The following is a 20,365-nucleotide window of genomic DNA, read 5'->3' on the forward strand; positions in this document are numbered from 1 at the left end:
AATCTGGGACCCCTCGAGGGATGTCCGACTTCCCGTTTAGGCCCAATCCCGGTGAGCAGTTGGACATCCCTCTCACAATCCAGGAATGCTGGCTTCAACCGCTCGCCTGCCTGCCTGCCTGATTGCCCCTAACCGCTTCTGCCTGCCAGCCTGATCACCCCCTAACCACTCCCCTGCTAGCCTGATCAACACCTAACTGCTCCCCTGCTGGCCTGATTGCCCCTAAGTGCCCTCCCCTGCTGTCCCGGTCACCCCTAACTGCTATCCTTACCAGCCTGGTCAACCCTAACTGTCCTCTGCTGCCTCCCTGGTCACCCCCAACTGCCCTCCCCTGCTAGCCTGGTCACCCCTAACTTCCCTCCCTTGCCAGCCTGGTTGCCCCTAACTACCCTCCCCTGCCAGCCCGATTGCCCCTAACTGCTCTCCCCTGCCGGCTTGGTCACCCCTAACTGCCCTCCTCTGCAGACCTGGGTCGCCCCCAACTGCCCTCCCCTGCTGGCCTGATCGCCCACAACTGCCCTTCCCTGCAGGCCATCTTGTGGTGGCCATCTTGTGTCCACATGGGAGCGGCCATCTTTGACCACATGGGGGCAGCCATCTTGTGTGTTGGAGTGATGGTCAATTTGCATATTACCTCTTTATTATATAGGATGGGTGCTAGATTTGGTCAAATGTTTTTCTACATCTATTTATATGATCATATGATTTTTATCCTTCATTTTGTTTATGTGATGTATCACGTTAATTGGTTTGCAGATATTGCAGCAACCTTGCATCCCAGGAATAAAACCCATTTGATAATGGTGTATGATCTTTTTACCTCAATATAACGGGCTAATTCAGGCAAGGTTGTGTCCATTAAAGCTGAAAGTCCATTATATAATAAAATAGGTTTTCCAAATGCGTATGTTAAAAAATTGACAAATTAGTTAGTTTGCCTATTTTACTTAGGTAGGCACATGTCTGTAATTAAAATTAAGTATGTATGAGAAGTTTAATTTCACAGAAAAGTTTTCTATATGTATTACAGTCATTTAAAATGTTTACTGAATAGCGGTAGTAAATGGGTGCATTCACCGCTTTGAGTAAACAAATGCACATGGCTGGGGTGTGGCTTACATCACATCAGAACAACTGCCAGCACCTGTTAAAACTGCTGCAGAAATTCACACCACAAGACAACAGAACCAATTACCACATGTGATGCAGTGTGATCATGTGCTAATCGTTTGCAGAATATTATGAGCAGTAACTCTTTGATTTAAATATGTAGAATATAGTTGTAGGTATATAACATTTATTTATGTTGGCTAAATGACTACAGTGTTTTTTTCCAACATATGGCCTATTCGTTAAAATTTCTTAAAAATAAGAGAATTAATAACAAAAAAATAATTATGAGCAAATCTTAGTTAAAAGCTTTTTAAAATGAATAGGGTGCTAATTTTCACATATAATATATGGACAGAAAATTCTGTCCATTAAATCCAAAGTCTATTACATTGAGGTCTGCAAAATCAAGGGTTTACTGCATTGCTGGATTTGCTTTGCTAATATTTTGTTAAGGATTGTTGCATCTATGTTTATCATGGATATTGGCCTATAATTTTTTCTTTGTAATGTCTTTATCTGATTTTGGAATAATGCTGGCCTCATAAAATAAGCTTGGAATTCTTCCTTTCCTCTTGAATTTTCTGAAATACTTTGAGAAGGACAGTTGTTAGTTCTTCTATGAAAGCTTGGTAAAATTCACCTGTGAAGCCATCCGGGCCAGGACTTCCGTTTGTTGGAAGTCTTTTAATTGCTGCGTCAATTTCACTACTTGTAATCAGTCTGTTCAGATTTTCTGTTACTTCTTCACTCAGTTTTGGAAGTTTGTATGTTTCTAGTAATGTGTCCATTTCTTCAAGATTGTCCAATTTATTGGCATATAGTTGTTCATAATATTTTCTTATAATCCTCTTTATTCCTGTAGTGTCACTTGTTACTTCTCCTCTTTCAGTTCTGATTTTATTTATTTGGGTCTTCTCTTTTTTTCTTGATGAGTCTGGTTAAAGGTCTATAAATCTTGTTTATCTTTTCAAAAAACCAGCTCTTGGTTTCATTGATCATCTGCATTTTTTTTAGATTTTATTTCATTTCTTTCCACACTGATACTTATTATTCCTTCTATTCACCTTGGGCTTCAGTTTTTCTTTTTTTCTTTTTTTTCTAGTTCCTTTAGGTGTACGGTAAGATTGTTCATTTGAGACTTTTCTTATTTCTTGAGGTAAGTATATAATTGTGTCCCACAGATTTGGGGTTGTTGTGTCAGAATGGCTATTATTAATAAATCAACAAACAAGTATTGGCAAGTTTGTGAAGAAAATAGAACCCTTGTGCACTGTTGGTGGGAATGCAGATTGATGCAGCCACTATGAAAAAGAGTATAAACGTTTCTCAAAAAAATTAAAAATGGAACTGCCTTATGACCCAGTGATTCCACTTCCAAAGAAACTCAAAACACTAATTCAAAAGAATATATGCACCCCTATGTTCATTGCAGCCTTACTTACAATAGCCAAGCCATGGAAGCAACCCAAGTGCCAATCAATAGATGAGTGGAATATTACTCAGTCATAAAAAAGAATGCAATCTAACAATTTGCAGCAGCATAGATTGACCTAAGTGAAATAAGTCAATCACAGAAAGGCAAATACACATGGTTTCACTTTTATGTGGAATCCAAAGAATATAAATTAACAAACAAAACCGAAACAGACTCATAGATATAGAAAACAGACTGATGTTTGCCAGAGAGAAGAAGGTGGTGGGGGACTGGATTTAAAAGGTGAAGGCATTAAAAAGTAAAGATTGGTAGTAAAAAAATAGTCATGGGGATGTAAAATACAGCATAGGAAATACAGTCAGTAATATTGTAATAACTATGTATGGTGCCAGGTGGGCACTGGAAATACTATTGAGGGGAACCCTTTATATATAAAGTATATGATTGTCTAACCACTATACTGTACACCTGAAACTAATACAAAGTAATATTGAGTATAAATTGTAATTGAAAAATAATTTAATTTAAAAAAATACAATTTTGGACAGGTAAAGGTTGATGGAGAAATAAGCATAGCAAGCAGAGGCAATGACTAAGGAAGACTAACCTCTAAGAAGACTTAGAAACTGGACAACCCAGAGCACCCTACCACCTTGCTCTAGTGAAGTAATTTGGTGGAGGGGAAACCATGGGAACCTGAAATGGGAGAAGGGGGCTCCAAAGACTTTATTATATTGAGTAAAATAAAAGCAATGCAGAGAAAAGCCTTCCTTTTACAAGCGTACAATGCACATTTTGTCCTGGTGAATGACTAGAATCTGAACATACATGGGATACAAACTAGCTTGAAGACTGGGAAACTTGAAAAATAAAAGGAAAAACAAAAACCTTACAAATGCTTATGATATAACAGCGCCCCCCCCCATTAGAATAGAGTATCCTTTTATAGTAAAAATTAACAGTCCCAAAACACACAATATTTCCTATATAATAAAAGAGTAAGGTGCAAATTGACCATCACTCCAACACACAAGATGGTTGCCCTCATGTGGACACAAGATGGCCCCCACAAGATGGTCAGCAGGGGAGGGCAGTTGGGAGGGACCAGGCCTGCAAGGGAGGGCAGTTGGGGGCAATCAAGCCTGCAGGGGAGGGCAGTTAGGGGTGACCAGGCTGGCAGAGGAGGGAAGTTAGGGGCAATCAGGAAGGCAGGCAGGCGAGCAGTTGGGAGCCAGCAGTACCAGGATCAGGCCTAAACGGGCAGTCGGACATCCCTCGAGGGGTCTCAGATTGGAGAGGGTGCAGGCTGGGCTGAGGGACACACACCCCCGTGCACGAATTTCATGCACCGGGCCTCTAATAAAACATAAATGCAAATCAAAACCCAAGTATATTCCTCAAAATTAATATTCTTAGCATGATATATGCCTCTAACTTGGTGAAATACTAGTGTAAAGTAGTCTTGGTAGTAAAGCTGATTTTATTTAGTTTAAGAAAAGGTATGTTTAAATATTCAATATGAAGGCTATAAACAATCAGGAATAACATCTTGCAAATTATGTAGTGAACCTGGAAAATAGCCTGAGCTCATTAACAAACTAATTCTAATGAAATAAGAAACTGTTGCAGGTTCACATAACAGAATCTACTACAAAACTTATGTAAATGTCTATTCTTATGAACATAAAAGTTGAACTAATGAACTCATGAACAGTTATAACTAATGCATTAGTTGCTGTTCAAACTATTCAACCCAAAATATTAACCTTAAAAATTCCGATGAAAAAAAAATTAGTCATTTTTTTTTACAGGGCACTGATGACACCAGAATAATTAAAAAAGCGACTTACACCTGATTTTATTGAACATAAATTTGACTATACTAACTATTTTTACACCATAACAATGAAATCTGTGTAATGCTGGAATGGCACACAACTGATACCCAAGGATACGGTTGTTGTTGTTTTCATTATATATTTATCTTCATACATTTTTTTTTTCTGAAATGTGATGGATTCTAAATACATGACTATCCACTACCTTACTTACCATCTTCTTCTGTCAGTACACTAATTGGTGCACTCCGAACTCCTTCACCTTTGAGTGTACTAGCAGACACTTCAATTATATATTGGGTATATTTCTTCAGTCCTAAATAGAAACAAAATTGACAAGTTGAGACTTACCAAATATCCTATCTAATAAAAGAGAAATATGCAAATTAAGCATCACTCTACTACACCCACAAGCCAAGCCCAGCAGCAAATCAGGAGCGAGTATGCAAATTAACCCCAATCAAGATGGCTGCAGCCACGGAGCGAGCAGGAGGCTTGGGTTTCCCCGGCAATGGAGGAAGCCAAGCTTTCCACACACCCTGGCCAGCCCAGGCCTCCACTCAAGGCTTCAAAGTTTCAATTTTAGAAGATAAATAAGTCCCAACAAAAATGGCTGCAGCCATGGAGCAAGCAGGAGGCTTGGCTCCGCTCCAGGCTACAAAGTTTCAATTATAGAAGATAAATAAATCCCAGATACCAGGGCCTCCGCTTGGGTAGCCAGGGGGCGTGGCTGGCCTGCAAACCACCACAGGCCCCTCACCCAGGCTGCCCCATGCCCCAAGGGAACCCCCACCCTGATCTGGGACACCCTTCAGGGCAAACCAGCCGGCCCCCACCCATGCACCCGGCCTCTATCCTATCAAGTAAAAAAGTAATATGCAAATTGATCATCACTCGAACACACAAGATGGCTGCCCCCATGTGGTCAAAGATCCTGCCCCCATGTGGACACAAGATGGCCACCACAAGATGGCCAGCAGGGGAGGGCAGTTGGGAGGGACCAGGCCTGCAAGGGAGGGCAGTTGGGACGATTAAGCCTGCAGGGGAGGGCAGTTAGGGGTGACCAGGCCGGCAGAGGAGGGAAGTTGGGGGCGACCAGGCCTGCAGGGGAGGGAAGTTAGGAGGGACCCAGGCCTGCAGGGGAGAGCAGTTGGGGGGAACCAGGCCTGCAGGGGAGGGCATTTAGGGACAAACAGGCTGGCAGGGGAGCAGTTAGGCATCAATCAGGCTGGCAGAGGAGTGGTTAGGAGGTGATCAGGCTGGCAGGCAGAAGTGGTTAGGGGCAATCAGGAAGGCAGGCAGGTGAGCAGTTGGGAGCCAGCAGTCCTGGATTGTGAGAGGGATGTCCAACCTCCCATTTAGGCCTGATCCTATTGGGATCGGGCCTAAATGGGCAGTCAGACATCCCTCGAGGGGTCCCAGATTGGAGAGAGTGCAGGCTGGGCTGAGGGACACAACCCCCACCCCCTGCACGAATTTCGTGCACCGGGCCTCTAGCCCTTTAATAATATGAATGAAGCAAACTATGAAATGTCTCTTAACTTTCATCCAAAAGTAAAAGCTAAATGGAAATGTAGGTCTTTGAAATAGTAACTCCTTAGTAACTCCTGTTATGAAGACAAAATGATACAGGCTAATGTGGACAAGGATTGACCTAGAATACTCTTTCATGTGACCTGAAATAAACTCCTGGCTTATCTAACCAAAAAGCCAGAGTGCCATAGCCTGTATACAAGTGCTCGCACTCACACTTAATATTTATAATAGAACAAGCTAATATTTTGTGGCCATCCTGTGAATATAAAGGTAAATATTTAAATATATATATATATATATATATATATATATATATATATATATATATATATAATGTGTATGTGTGTATATGTATATATATATTTTTTACCTTTAATGTTTTGGATCAAAGAGGTTGTATCTATGGTTCTTTCCTCATTTCCATTACTTCTCTTCAGATAAATTGTATATTTTTGTATGATTCCATTAGGACTACGTGGGGGATGGAATGATATTTCAATCTCTCCAGAGGAAATATTTTTGTAAGTAATATTTTCTGGTGCACTATCAGGTACTAAAAGAAAAGAAAAAGAAAATAAATGCATAAAATAATTCCATTCTAAAAATCTATTTTGTTGAACTTCTCATTCATGAGCACTACAATGTGATTGTAATAAATATTCTAAATGAAGTAAGGTGTAGGTAAATTATACACTAAAAAGAAAAATTTCATTGAAAAAGAAAATTCATACTATTATTTTATATAATAATGCTTATAGGATATTTTTATTAAAATACTTGTAACTGTATTAAGCTACCTTGCACTGCAGAACACACAGACGAAAGAAAGAGGATTGAAAAACACTTTAAAATGATTCTGTTTAATTAAATATATATAGTTAATAATTAGTTTTAGTCTAAAACAGGGGTGGGCAAACTTTTTGACTCGAGGGCCACAATGGGTTCTTAAACTGGACCGGAGGGCCAGAACAAAAGCATGGATGGAGTGTTTGTGTGAACTAATATAAATTCAAAGTAAAGGAGCGGAGGGGAGAGCAAGAGAAGCCTCCACTCTTTCGGCTCCGTGGGCCGGATAGAACAGCCGAACGGGCCGGATCCAGCCCGCGGGCCGTAGTTTGCCCATGGCTGGTCTAAAACAAGATCTATGACAAGGCAAGTAATTTTCTCTAGACATAATGCTGTATATTATGGCCTGGCAACAAAACAGTCCTAAAGCACTAGTTCTTTTTGTGTCTGTAATGTTTTCATTCTATTAAATGCAGTGGTCATAAATGGTTCTCTACATATGTTCAAATAACTAACTGTATGTGGGATTCAAATTCTGGCAAAATATATATTCTAAACTGAATGACTATCTTACTTAAAATAATTAAACACTGCAGAAAATAACAACATATTTTTCTTTTAATTACTTGCCAAGTTGACAGGAAAGTAAGAAAACAGTGGCAACCAAAAAACAAAAACAAAAATAAATAAAATAAAACAAACAAACAACACAGTAAAATCAGTATCCTCAGAAGGAAGCTAGTACTAAAGCCAGCTTTGCCTTGGAGGATATTGGTCAATCCCAGTGACTTTGAGCTTCTGTATTAATAGCTGTGCCAGAGAAAGACCTGGACCAGAAAAAGGGTAAGGGATACCCCTGCATAAAGAGCTAGAACCCATAAGAATGCAATTTCAACCAGAACCATTATATGGGACAACTCTAGGGGGCACCTTGAATTCTTCTGCAGAATGCATAAAATTCACCAGGAGTGGTCACTCTTGGACTAGTGCAATGTGGTCTATTCACTCTCAGGAACTGGAGAGTGGAGAGTAAACCCACTATGCAAAAGAGGATAGAAAATAAACTTTTTTCTCTTGCCACTCTTCTTGGTAAAGAGGTGGGAAAGAAAGAGAAATTATGCAGTTGTAGAACTGCAAGTCTATTCCTAGGGATTTATGTGGCCCAAACCCTGCTGCTTATATAGCATGAAAAACCTCTACTTCAGAATTTAAATTAAAACAAATCTGTAACTCGGAGTTGCTATCACTCAAAAGCAAATAACAAAAGTAAACATAAATTTCTGAAGAAACTCACCTCGGGGCACATAAATTTTCCACACATAAGGTTTTAAGGAATATGAGTTCACTAATAAAATCATTAAATACCTAAGCAAATTAGGCACCAACAGTTAATGCTGGCAAAGAAAAGGGAAAAAAATAATAAACATACTCACATACACGCACTCACACAAACACACAAGACTTCAGCTATTGAACTTGCTATAGAATAAAAATATGGATGTTTAGTATATTTAAAGGAATAAACATTTTTAAAAATATAAACAGATAATTCTTCAAATAATAATAATAAATAATATAAATAAGCAAGCAGGGTTGATGAAGAACCAGACAGGCTTTCTAGAACAGAAAAACAAACTAACTGCATTTAAAATTCTCTTGATATATAAAAGCAGATTAGATAAAATAGAAATTTAGTGAGAAATTTGATAGTATTGGAGAAATTATCAAAATGTAGCTTAGAGAAAGAAAATATAATATATAAAATGGCAGTTAGATATAGAGGGTATACTAAGAAGGTCTAAGATAATAGAATGAGAAGAGTTACTTAAAAAGATAATGGCTGAGACTTTTTTATTATATACTAGAGGCCCAATGCATGAAATTCGTGCAAGGGGCTTGGCCCTTGCAGCCATGGCGGCTTGCCTCAGCCCTCGCAGCCCTGGCTTCATCTGGAAGGTCGTTCGGCTGTCCAGTCTAATTAGCATATTACACTTTTATTATTATATATATGTGTGTGTGTGTGTGTATATATATATATATATATATATATATATATATATATATATATATGTTTATTGATTTCAGAGAGGAAGGGAGATAGAAACATCAATGATGAGAAAGAATCATTGATTGGTTGCCTCTTGCATGCCCTACACTGGGCATGTGCCCTAACCAGGAATTGAACCGTGACCTACTGGTTCGTAGATCGACACTCAACCACTGAGCCATGCCCGCTGGGCATGGTTAAGACTTTTCAAAATAATTGAAAGATATGAAACTTCAGATTAAGGAATCCCAATAAATATCAAGCAGAGTTTTTTAAAAATCATATTTAGGCACTTCATTGTGAAAGTACAGTATACAAAAAAGAGAGATGGTCTTAACAGCACCAGAAAAAGACATATCATCTATATAGAAATGAAAATTAGACTGACAATTGAAATTAATTGAAAAACAACTGGAAATCTACAGCTAGAAAAATTAGTAAGATTTTCAGACAATCAAGAACAAAAAATGCCATCAATACAATCTCAATAAATAAAATTGTAAATAATGTACTCTCGAGAAAAAGAAATTCCTGGAGATGAAAAACTGCAGTTGCAAAGATAATGTTTAAACATCGTCTGCACAGAACAATAACAATAATGGCTAATTTTGGAAATAAACAATATAAACTAAATATGTAAATATTATTTTCATTATAGAGTCATGCTATTAAATTATTTCCTTTCAAAAGAAAAAAAATTGAACCTTTTATTAGTATCCTAAATACCATGTACATAAATAGTGGTACTATTAATTTTAATAAAGTAGAGAAATAAAATTCTGAAGACTTGAAAATGTAGATACAGTACCCCCTATGCCAATTATTACCTGCTATGAAGTGTATTGTATCTAAGTAAGACTTCACAGAAAAAAAAATTGACCTAAGAATGTTGACAGTTCTAAAATTTTTGGAAGGTTTGTAAATCAGAACATAATTTGATGTAACAATATATAGTAATATAATCCTACTATCCCTTCCCAAACATCCAAAATCTACTCAGAATGCTTTGTTAACTTTCTGGCCTCCAATGAAATCTTGGACCTGCTGAGGACACTACATCTTAGCCCGGGTGGGTAATAGGTAGCCATTTGTTTTTGTGCATAATTTCTATAACCATAGGACCTGGGAGTTGAATAGTTGAATTTATTGCTCCTCTTTGCCATATTCAGATCTTTTCTCCTTCCTTCCTCCTGAAAAACTTTATGAGCTACACTTTCTTAAGACAGTTATCTATTGACACTCTGCCACTTCTCCAAACATCTTAAAAAATTTACCACCTGGTTGACTGACTTCCTCTCTACCACCCATAGAGACGTCAACATTGATACAAATGATCTATCCAATTTCCTGGTGTCTGCATTCCTTGATCTCTGTAATTCCAACAATGTTTTCCTCTACCTCACCTTTCATAGCAACACCTAAGACCTTGTCATTCCCAGTAACTACCAGTACTTGGCAACCCCTTTCTATCTTTCCAGCTTACTGATTCTTGTTCTGCCAATCGAGCAATTATTTTATCCTCATCAAATCTTTACTTCCACCTTCCTACTTACTCAGATCAGTGTCTCTAAAATCATTCCCTAGCAATCTCCCTCAACTCTTGCTTTTTCTATCTTACTTTCCTGGCAAAATTCCAATTTGGTTTAAACCAAACTCAGTGCTAGTTTCATATCAGCTATTTAACAGTTGAAAATGTCTGAATAAAACATAATTTCATGGTGACTAGTCTCATATAAATTTATAATCTCAAATCTCAAATATAATAGTTTTCACTATATAGCAGCTTTTATATATATATTTAATTAATTAATTCAGTCTCCCATGCTGTTGTGTATATTTTCACCATTTTTTCTCTCCACAAACATCTAGTATCCTCCCTCTCCTAATTCAAAACTGATATATTGCCTCTTATTTCCTGAGAAAATAAAACAATTCAGAAGAGAATTGCATTATTTTCCTACCACCAATTTTCCTCTCCTTTGCTCCTTTCCAAGTCCTAGCCTTTCACTTCTGCACTAGGTTCTATTTCATCTATATAGTCCAATGCTTTAGAACTGAAGTTATACCCCCTCTGTTGGATTTTTATTTTTCCTTTTTATTGAATTATTTATATCACTAGAGGCCCGGTGCACAAATTCGTGCACAAGTGGGGTCCCTCGGCCTGGCCTCCAGGATTGGGCTGAAACCAGCTCTCTGACATACCCAGAGGGGTCCCAGATTGTGAGAGGGTGCAGGCCAGGCTGAGGGACCCCACCGGTGCACGATCAGGGCCGGGGAGGAACGCGGGAGATTGGCCAGATGGGGAGAGACTGCAGGAGGGCTCCAAGGCATGTCCAGCTCATCTTGCTCAGTCCTGATCGGCCAGACCCCAGCAGCAACCTAACCTACTGGTTGGAGTGTCTGCCCCTAGTGGTCAGTGCACATCATAGCGAGTGGCTGAGAGGCCTTAGCATATCATTAGCATATTATGGTTTGATTGGTTGAACGGATGACTGAATGACTGGACATTTAGCATATTAGGCTTTAATTATATAGGACTATATACATGTTCCCACAGTAAAAAAAAAAAAAAAAAAAAAAGGATTATTGAGTCTACTTGTCCTTTCAACTATTGCTCCATTCTACCTTCCATTTTATATCAAAATTTGCCTTTACTCATTTAGTCCATTTTCTTGTCTCTTTAAGTCCTGCTTCAGTTAGGTATTTTCCCCATATTTTTTTTCCATGAAACCTACTGCTGTGAAGTCATCAATGGCCTCCATCTTGCCATATCATTAACCAAATACATGAGCTCTCATCTTACTGCACTGTCAGTAGCATTTGACATAGGAAATAAATTCCTTCTATTTGAAAATCGTTATTCACTTGCCTTCCAAAACATGATCTTGTCCTGATTATTTTCCTATCTCACTGGCTACTTCTGCTTAGTCCTTGACTTGCTCCTCCTTGATTTCCCAAATTATACAATTACTAGAGGCCCGGTGCACAAAATTCGTGCATGGGGGGGGGTTGTCCCTCAGCCCAGCCTACACTGTCTCCAATCTAGGACCCCTCGGGGGATGTCCGACTGCTGGTTTAGGCCGGGACTGCTGGCTCCCAACCGCTTGCCTACCTGCATGCCTGATTGTCCCTGACCACTTCTGCCTGCCAGCCTGATCAACCCCTAACCACTCCCCTGCCAGCCTGATCGACGCCTAATTGCTCCCCTGCCAGCTCGATCACCCCCAACTTCCCTCCTCTACCAGCCTGATTGCCCCCAACTGCCATCCCCTGACAGCCCGGTTGGCCCCAACTGCCCTCCCCTGCTGGCCTGATTGCCCACAACTGTCCTCCCCTGCTGGCCATTATGTATCAGCCATCTTGTGACCACAAGGGGGTGGCCATCTTGTGCGAAGGTGTGATGGTCAATTTGCATATTACCTCTTTATTATATAGGATAATGCCCCCCAGGACATAATTATATGCTTCTTTTCATCTTTAGGACACTCACCCTGATGTGACTTTATCTCATCCCTTGACTTTGAATATCAGAGATATGGTGGTGCCTCCAATTTATGTATTCAACTCTGGATTCCCTCCCTGACTTTCAAACATATATCCAACTGCTTTCATGACAGTCACTTGGGTATTTCAAACATATTCAAAACAAAACTACTGAATTTCTCTAAACTGACCTTCTTCTTAACTTCCCCATCTCAGTAAATGGTGCCATCATTTACTCACCCAGATATGCAGATCAAAAAATAATCCTGACTTATCCCATTACTCCAAAATCCAGCATATTCAGCAGCTGTCTTCTAAAACTATAAATCATACCAGGTTCATGTCTAATAATTCTCTAATAGCTTCCCATTAAAACTAACCAAACTTCTTCTATTGGCACCCAAAAATCTGCATGGTGCCCAAAAATCTGTCTGTCTCTCTCTCTTTATCTGCTAAGCTCCCCCTCCCAGTAACTCATACCACTTGAATGACAGAAATATTCTGTTCTTCCTCAACTACATAAAGTATCTTCTCACTTCAGGAACTTGGCAACTGCTATTCCTCCTTCTGAAACACTTTTCTTTCTTACCCTCATCTAATTTAATCCCATAGATTAATATTTCTAGGTATGTATAACATCTTCAGAGAGACTTTTCTCAGTCCTTTATCTCAAATAGCCGCTCACTACTCTGTAACTCTGTCTCCTCTCCCTCATAATTTTTCTTCATAGAACACAACATTATCAAAAGGTGTATGTATTATTTACTAACCTATTTCCTGTGACCCTTCTAAGAATGTTAACTTTCAGGAAGTGGGAATTTTGTCTTATTTACTGTTGTATTCTTGTTGTAGTACATGATATGGAGTCTACAAATCTGCTCATTGAGTGAATAAATATGTTCAACATGACAGAAATGTACTAAAATCAAGATTGAAACTTACAGCTAAGGAAAATAAGTAAAATTGAATAGCTTTTTAATAGCAAGAAAAGGGGAATTAGTAATGCTATGCTTGAATTTTATAGCTCAGTATAACTTCTGATTTTGAAAAATTATCATTGGCACTTTCTAAGTTGTCCCTCTGGAGTTTCCTGCCTACCACCAGTAGTTAGGATATAAATATGCCTCTCTGACCCAGGCTGATATTCTTTGCATTTTTATTTATTAATCCTGAGAGGATACCAGTGGCAGGAAAGTGAGAAGCTAGGAAAATTTCTGAGCAAGTGGAATAGAGAAACTAAGGCAATAAAATTAAACAAGGCCAAACTATTTGAACTACATCAGGCAGCTGGCAAACCATAAGACCTTATCTTTCCTAACCAAGACCATTGAGAGCAAATGGCTTATACCTCCCCTCTCTAACCAGAGAAAAGATAGCTTAAATCATCCTAGCCTGGAAACATAGAGACCAAAGACACAATTAATGCTATTTGTGCCAGCTAAACCCAAGGACAGATGAAGTCAGGGGAACAAATAACAAAAACCCATTAAAGCCAGACAGGTCCAAGTTAAAAAGTAAAACAGTATAACAGATCAAAGAATAATCCCAAACTCCCTTTTACACTCATTTTAATACATCAGCATATTAAAAATACACCTAGAAAGCTGATGGATATTCTGCTGAAACACTTCCCTATGATTCTCACCTGAAAAGGGGGGAGGGGGAGAGAGAGAAAAAGCCCTCAGGACAAAGGCTCAGTGTAGGCTCACTCTAGAACACACCCATGCCTCTTCCCAGGCATGAACTTTTTATTTGTTCCTAAATTCTAAGGGTCCCTAAGAGACTTACACCAGGGGAGCAGTGGACTCTATCAGCTCAACCCAGGCTTACAGCCTAGTCCTGTCTCCAAGGCCCCTTTTCTCTGACTTCCCAGTGAGCTAAAGCAGTCCTGCCCTGGCTCACTTCTTTCCTATAGCATTTCTAGAGAGCCAAAGCAGAGCACTGCCTAGGATCTCTCCTGTTGCTTCATCTACCCTAAGTCCTTCCTTTGTTTCACTGCTCCCAGCTTTAATAAATGTATTCTCAAAATCATCTGGACTCCATACTGTGTAATCGTTCCTACACAAAGTCAAGAACTCATACACTACAGGCTGGAATGCCCGAGTCAGACCTGTTGCAGGCCAGTCCTGGTCCTGGATCTTCGGGGTAAATAAAGCAAGACCAACTTGATAAATTACTATTTCAGAGAGTGATGAGGCACTCTTCAGTTTTCTGAAATAACATAGTGTTTCCAATTGTAGTGTGAAAAATAGATAATTCAAGAATAAAAATTATTATAGTTAGTTGAAAGAAGCTAAATCTTTATAAAAATTAAAAGTAAATAATGTAGTTCATGATTATACTAAAATAGGAAGTGGGGATTTACCTTGTGTATGCCAAAAGATTGTTGTTTGGCATATACTGGTATAGTTTTAATGTTATGTAGATAAATTAAGATATGCATAGCCCATGGACAGACAATAGTGTGGGGAAAGCCTAGGGAGGGGACTGGAGAGGGGTGGAGTGGGTCGATGGGGGGAAAAGGAGGACATTTGTAATACTTTTAACAATAAAGATAAATTAAAAAAAAAAGAAATGTGATTAATTAATATAAAATTATAGAGTCCCACCACACCAAATTTTGGTCAACATCGAAAATGTTGTTGCTCAGAATCAGATGTATTCAAGGCATTTGGCTAAAGGCTTACTGTAAAGAAAGCTATGTCTTGCTCTGGATGGGTGGCTCGGTCAGTTGGAGCATCTTCTCATCTACTGGGTTTAATTCCTGATCAGGGTACATACCTGGGTTGTGGGTTCAATCACCAGTCAGGGTGCATATGGGAGGCCACCGTTTAGTGTTTCTCATTCATATCAGTGTTTCTCTCTCTCTCTTTCTAAAATCAATGAAGACATGTCTTCAGGTGAGAATTAAAAAAAAAATAGTTATGTCTTAAAAAGGATACAGAATATATGGGTCATCATAGAGTAATCTGTATGGGAACTTAAAGTTCTTTATGTGATTACTGCACACTACGTATGAGAAAATACAAACTAATCTCAAGTTTGCTTGTCAACTGTACATTCTATACTTAAAGCACAGATATAAACACACACACACACACACACATGAATTAGTCATGTATTGCACTTTCCTGACTGAATACAGGAGTATAGTATTTTACTTCCAAGCATTAGTAAAACCTGATTCCCCAACTAAGATAAAATGTTTAAACAAATAATTTACTCCTATTTGTAATTAGCTGAATTAACACATTACTGAGTTATCACATTCCTCCATTTCTCATGAAACAATAATAAAATGTGGGCTCTTCTTTTATATGAGTAAAGATAAAATTATTGTATCTAATCAGTATCCTGAGCCCTGGGAACAGATAGATGGTTGTTCTTGAGCCCAGCCTGCTTCAAATAACACCTGAAAACTATTTAAAATTCTAACTTCCTCTTTTGCAAGAAGAGCTAAATTGGTGGCTCAATAGTAGTAAGCATGATCCAGGAAAAATCACTAACATAGATTCCATTGTCCGCCATTTCCATCCAGAGAATACAGAGACTGTGAGAGTACCCTAATTTAGGACAGAGAAGTAAGGAATTAGGAGCATGGACACTGAGCTCTAGGCCCTATATTTAGGTCTCTTTTGGTTCTAGTGTAAAGATGAGCAATTTGTACTCACCCAAGTGGGTGATTTAGTGAACCCTGTCATAATTGTTTCTCACTTCTCTATTTTTCTCACTAGATCAGGAGCCTTGAATGGCTGTCAGGAGGCTTAGCTTCAAGTCCGAACATTATTTCTCACCTACTATGATTTTTGAGAAATTCTATTAAAATACAAGTGGCCCGGTGCATGCTTCGTGCACATTGAAAGGAAATTAATTAGAAGAAATATTTTAATATCACTATTTGCCCTTTCTCTATAGTAGAAGTGTCAGAGTTGAAAGAAAATTAGTAAAATGTATATGAAAATAATATATAAATTGATTGATAAGTAAAAAATAACAACATGATATAACAATAACAAAGACATGATATAAAAACAACAAAAACATGATATAAAAACATTGATAGAAACAATGACTGATACATTGATTAAACTAATTCTAATATCTCCTGTATACCACATTAAGGGTAAAAACACTTTCAGAGTGCTTGACCAATTTCCCTTGTGATGAAGTATTTACAACTTTATTTATTTATTTTAAAATATATTTTATTGATTTTTTATAGAGGGGAAGGGAGAGGGAGAGAGAGTTAGAAACATCGATGAGAGAGAAACATGCCCGCAACCAAGGTACATGCCCCTGACTGGAATAGAACCTGGGACTCTTGAGTCCGCAGGCTGACTCTCTATCCATTGAGCCAAACCAGTTAGGGCTACAACTTTAACTTTAACGTTACACTCTCTTCAAACTCAAGAGAAAGCAACATATAACTGACCATGTCTGAAAACGGGTTCAGGTAGGAATATTCCTACTCTGTCTAGTTTGTCCTTGTGATTTATTAATAGTCATCGCAAATGCTGGCATCACAGGAAAATGTCTTCAAATTAATTTACGTGGGAGGCCAGTGACAGACAGGGACAAATATTGCGCATGTGCGAGTCAACATTTATTTTTAAATTGCCAGTGCATGTCATATGTACTGGCCAGCTGGTCAGTCGGACGGTCGGATGGAGGGATGGTCAATCACTTAGTCTTTTATAAAAATAGATTCCTAGGTCTCCTCATCCATAAAATAAAGGATTCTGTGTATTTTCTAAGACACCTTCCAACACTAAAATTCACATTTTAAATTACATTTCAAGTTAAATTCACTTATGGCTTATTACTATCCCTACCTGAGAATTAAACTCATACAACAAATAATGAAATAAAATTAAATTTACTTTTTAATAATAAGTAAAAAAACTGCAAGCATGTAATAATTAGAAAACAAAAATGATTTTTATAGGTAGTCATAAAAATAAGGTGTAATTGATGCTATGACCAATTAAATAGTAAAACATTTAATAAATGTTCATGAATATGGCTATTGTTTAATATCACAACAGGATTTTTAAAGTTCTTTCTTTCCTTTCTAATACTGTTCAGTGCCCCAAACAGTGAAATATACTGCAAAAATGAACAGGAAGATCAAGATATATTTATCACTTAGCAGCTCTACTGATGGTTTCTAAACCAGCATTATTGTGAAAGGGAATGGGCTTTACAGTTAGGGGGATTTGGGTTCCAATTCCAGCTTCATCACTTACCGGCTACATAACCTTAAGCATTTAAATACCCACCAATTAATAAACTTTAGGTGAGTAAAATTCATTTTATTCTACAGTGGTATATTCCCACTAGGGCTTGGCATATTGTAAATATTTATTGAAAGGATGAACCTCTCAGATCTCCATTCTTCATTAGGCAATGAAGATAATAATACCTTAATGCTCTATTCCAGAATAAAAGGCAATTATTATGAAATCCAATAGCAAAGCCCATGGTACTTTCCAGGTGCTTAAAATATACTTTTCTTTCCTTGACCCAGTGTAAAATAAAATAAAAATAGGCATGGTAAAGAGCAAATACTAATATTTAAGCACCATATCTATAAAAGCAATGAAATATGATGATATGTAGTTTAATATCAATTAGGTTTCACTTTAGGGGAACTCTTGATAAAAAAAAAATGATCTTTTCATCACTCTCCTGTTTCTGCAATTATAACCAATGCCATTCTCTATGGACATTGTGTCATCTCATATAATTAATTTCTGTGACCAGCTTCCCTCCAAGGTAAGCTGCTTTACTAGATTCCTTGATCCTCAAGGTCAGTGACAGGGCCACACTGTCACAGGGTCTGGCTAAGCCATATCAACCTGCTGACATTTGGGCATTATGACCTATAGGAACAGCAAATCCATATAGTTCAGCCAGTTGCTAGTCAATAAATATTTATTTTTTACATGTAGGGATAAAACAGTAACTTTAAATTTAGTTCTTAATTCTTAGCACACACTATAAAGTTGACTTAAGAGTGATGCTCCAATGTATGATTATAACCATAAACAACAAACTGACATCACCAGGCAAAATGTCTTCCTTTGTGCTGTTGGCTCTTGCGTTGGTGAAACTGAAACACAAGTAACTCCTTGCTTGCGCTATTTCCTTTAGATCAGATATCCCCTCATGGCTTCTATAAGGGCCTCCTGCCCATTCCACCTGACTCCTTAAGACCTAGGTTAAATGCTACCTCCTCCATAAGGCTTCCCCCCGCATACCCTTTCTGTGCTCCCACTCTATGCCTCTATATACAGACATACCTCATTAGAGTATAGGAATCTATTCTTATGAGTGTGTCTCTGCTTTTACCTAATTTGAAAGCAAGCAGTTATTAATTCACAAATTTACAGGCACATTGAAAAACATCTTTAGTTTTTTAAGCCTTTCATTTGTAAAATTTGCTGATTTTTATTTTGGAGTCCTTTGTATGCAAATCAGATTTTTAAAAAATTTGCATGGCAAGCCTTTTTGTACTCTTTTACAAAAAAAAACAAACAAACAAACAAAAAAAAAAACAGCCTGGCCGATGTTGCTCAGTGGTTGAGCATCAACCTATGAACCAGGAGGTCACGGTTCGATTCCGGTCAGAGCTTGATCCCAAGTGGGGGCATGCAGGATGTTTCTATCTCTCTCTCCCTCTCACTTCCTCTCTAAAGTCAATAAAAAACATATTTTTTTTAGAAAAGCAAAAAAATTCCTGGATTATACAAAATGGAATAATGAGGGGTTTTAGTTAAGTAAAATAAAAACAGTATAGCAATTGTCAGCCACATTCATTACTATGCATTTTTTAAATATATTTTATTGATTTTTTACAGAGAGGAAGGGAGAAGGTGAGGGAGAGGGATAGAGAGTTAGAAACATCAATGAGAGAGAAATATCTATCAGCTGCCTCCTGCACACTCCCTACTGGGGATGTGCCCGCAACCAAGGTACCCTTCGGTCCACAGGCCAACGCTCTATCCACTGAGCCAAACCGGTTAGGGCTACTATGAATTATTAAACAAATAAATAAAAAACTTACCAGTCTCAGAAGTCCTTACAGAGAGTAAGGAAGATAACTGATTGCCATGACCCAATCTGGTATATGACCTCACAGAAATGTTATAGAGGGTATAAGGTTTTAAGTCCCTTAAAATTATGTGTGTTGTTGAGGTGTTCTTCATAAATAAGGAATCCATATTTTTATAAAGAACTTCATAAGCAACAATAATCCCATTGGGTTTCTCAGGTGGTAACCACTTCAGACTTATTTCACGTGCAGTAACATCAGTAACTTCCACAACTTGAGGTGATGATTCTGGTTCTGGGGGAAGAAAAGAAAACTTTAAATACTTGTATTTTTTCAGGTTTATTGGTTCAGCTACTAAAGGCAGCATGAGGTAGATGGCAGTAAGCAAGCAACACCGCTTGCTTTTTTTCTATTAAAACTGCACCTAATTGTCTTACCATCTTCCAGAGTTCTCACAAAGATGTCATTTTCTTCAGACAAAGAACTTTCTCCAACATGAGTTGAAGCGGCCACCCTCATCTTATATTTGGTGTATTTCTTTAACCCTAAAAAAACCAACAGGCAATTTGTTTAAATTTCTTAAAATAACACTTAGATTAGTGCCATTTGACATAGGAATAGTGAAAATAATTTATTTTGGAGACTGATTCCTCCAGTCACTTTCCCTATAATCCCAATCTTCCCAAAGTCCTTGGGCTTGAGGATCTTCCCATGTTGGTGATGTTTTAGTTCTTTCCTAAAATACTAAGGAATGATTTGAGGCTGAAAAATAATTTTGGCACACTGCAAGGAGTATAGTTGACTTGGCACAAACACCAGATCAGCTGATTTACTTCACATTCATTCCTTCAATAATCCTGAGTTATTTCAATATACAGACAAAATTTCCTGGGTTAAATATATGCCTAAGACACTTGTGATCTGATAGTTTTACTTCTTTGTAGATAAATACAAAGGAGAACACATTTAATCAAGGTACTTCTTCACATATTTTGTAAGATCTCCATGGCAGCACAGCACAGCTAAACCTGGAATGATGAAACACGTGTCCTGCAGAGAGAGATGCAGATGTT

At 38.1% G+C, this 20,365-nt stretch overlaps 1 protein-coding gene across 2 annotated transcripts in view; it reads right to left on the minus strand.

Annotated features, from left to right (window-relative positions):
* The window catches only part of PTPRQ (protein tyrosine phosphatase receptor type Q), a gene marked incomplete at its 5' end in the record, with an annotated part of 279,161 nt that overhangs the window by 152,740 nt on the left and 106,056 nt on the right, over positions 1 to 20,365 (minus strand). For both annotated transcript variants that reach the window (XM_080660148.1, XM_080660147.1), the window contains 4 exons: positions 4,601 to 4,702; positions 6,293 to 6,475; positions 19,305 to 19,586; positions 19,730 to 19,837. In XM_080660148.1, the coding sequence (XP_080516274.1) occupies positions 4,601 to 4,702; positions 6,293 to 6,475; positions 19,305 to 19,586; positions 19,730 to 19,837 (675 nt within the window). The remainder of the gene's footprint in view (positions 1 to 4,600; positions 4,703 to 6,292; positions 6,476 to 19,304; positions 19,587 to 19,729; positions 19,838 to 20,365) is intronic.

This window comes from Plecotus auritus (genome assembly GCF_963455305.1).
Source record: "Plecotus auritus genome assembly, chromosome: 3".
Taxonomy (NCBI): domain Eukaryota; kingdom Metazoa; phylum Chordata; class Mammalia; order Chiroptera; family Vespertilionidae; genus Plecotus; species Plecotus auritus.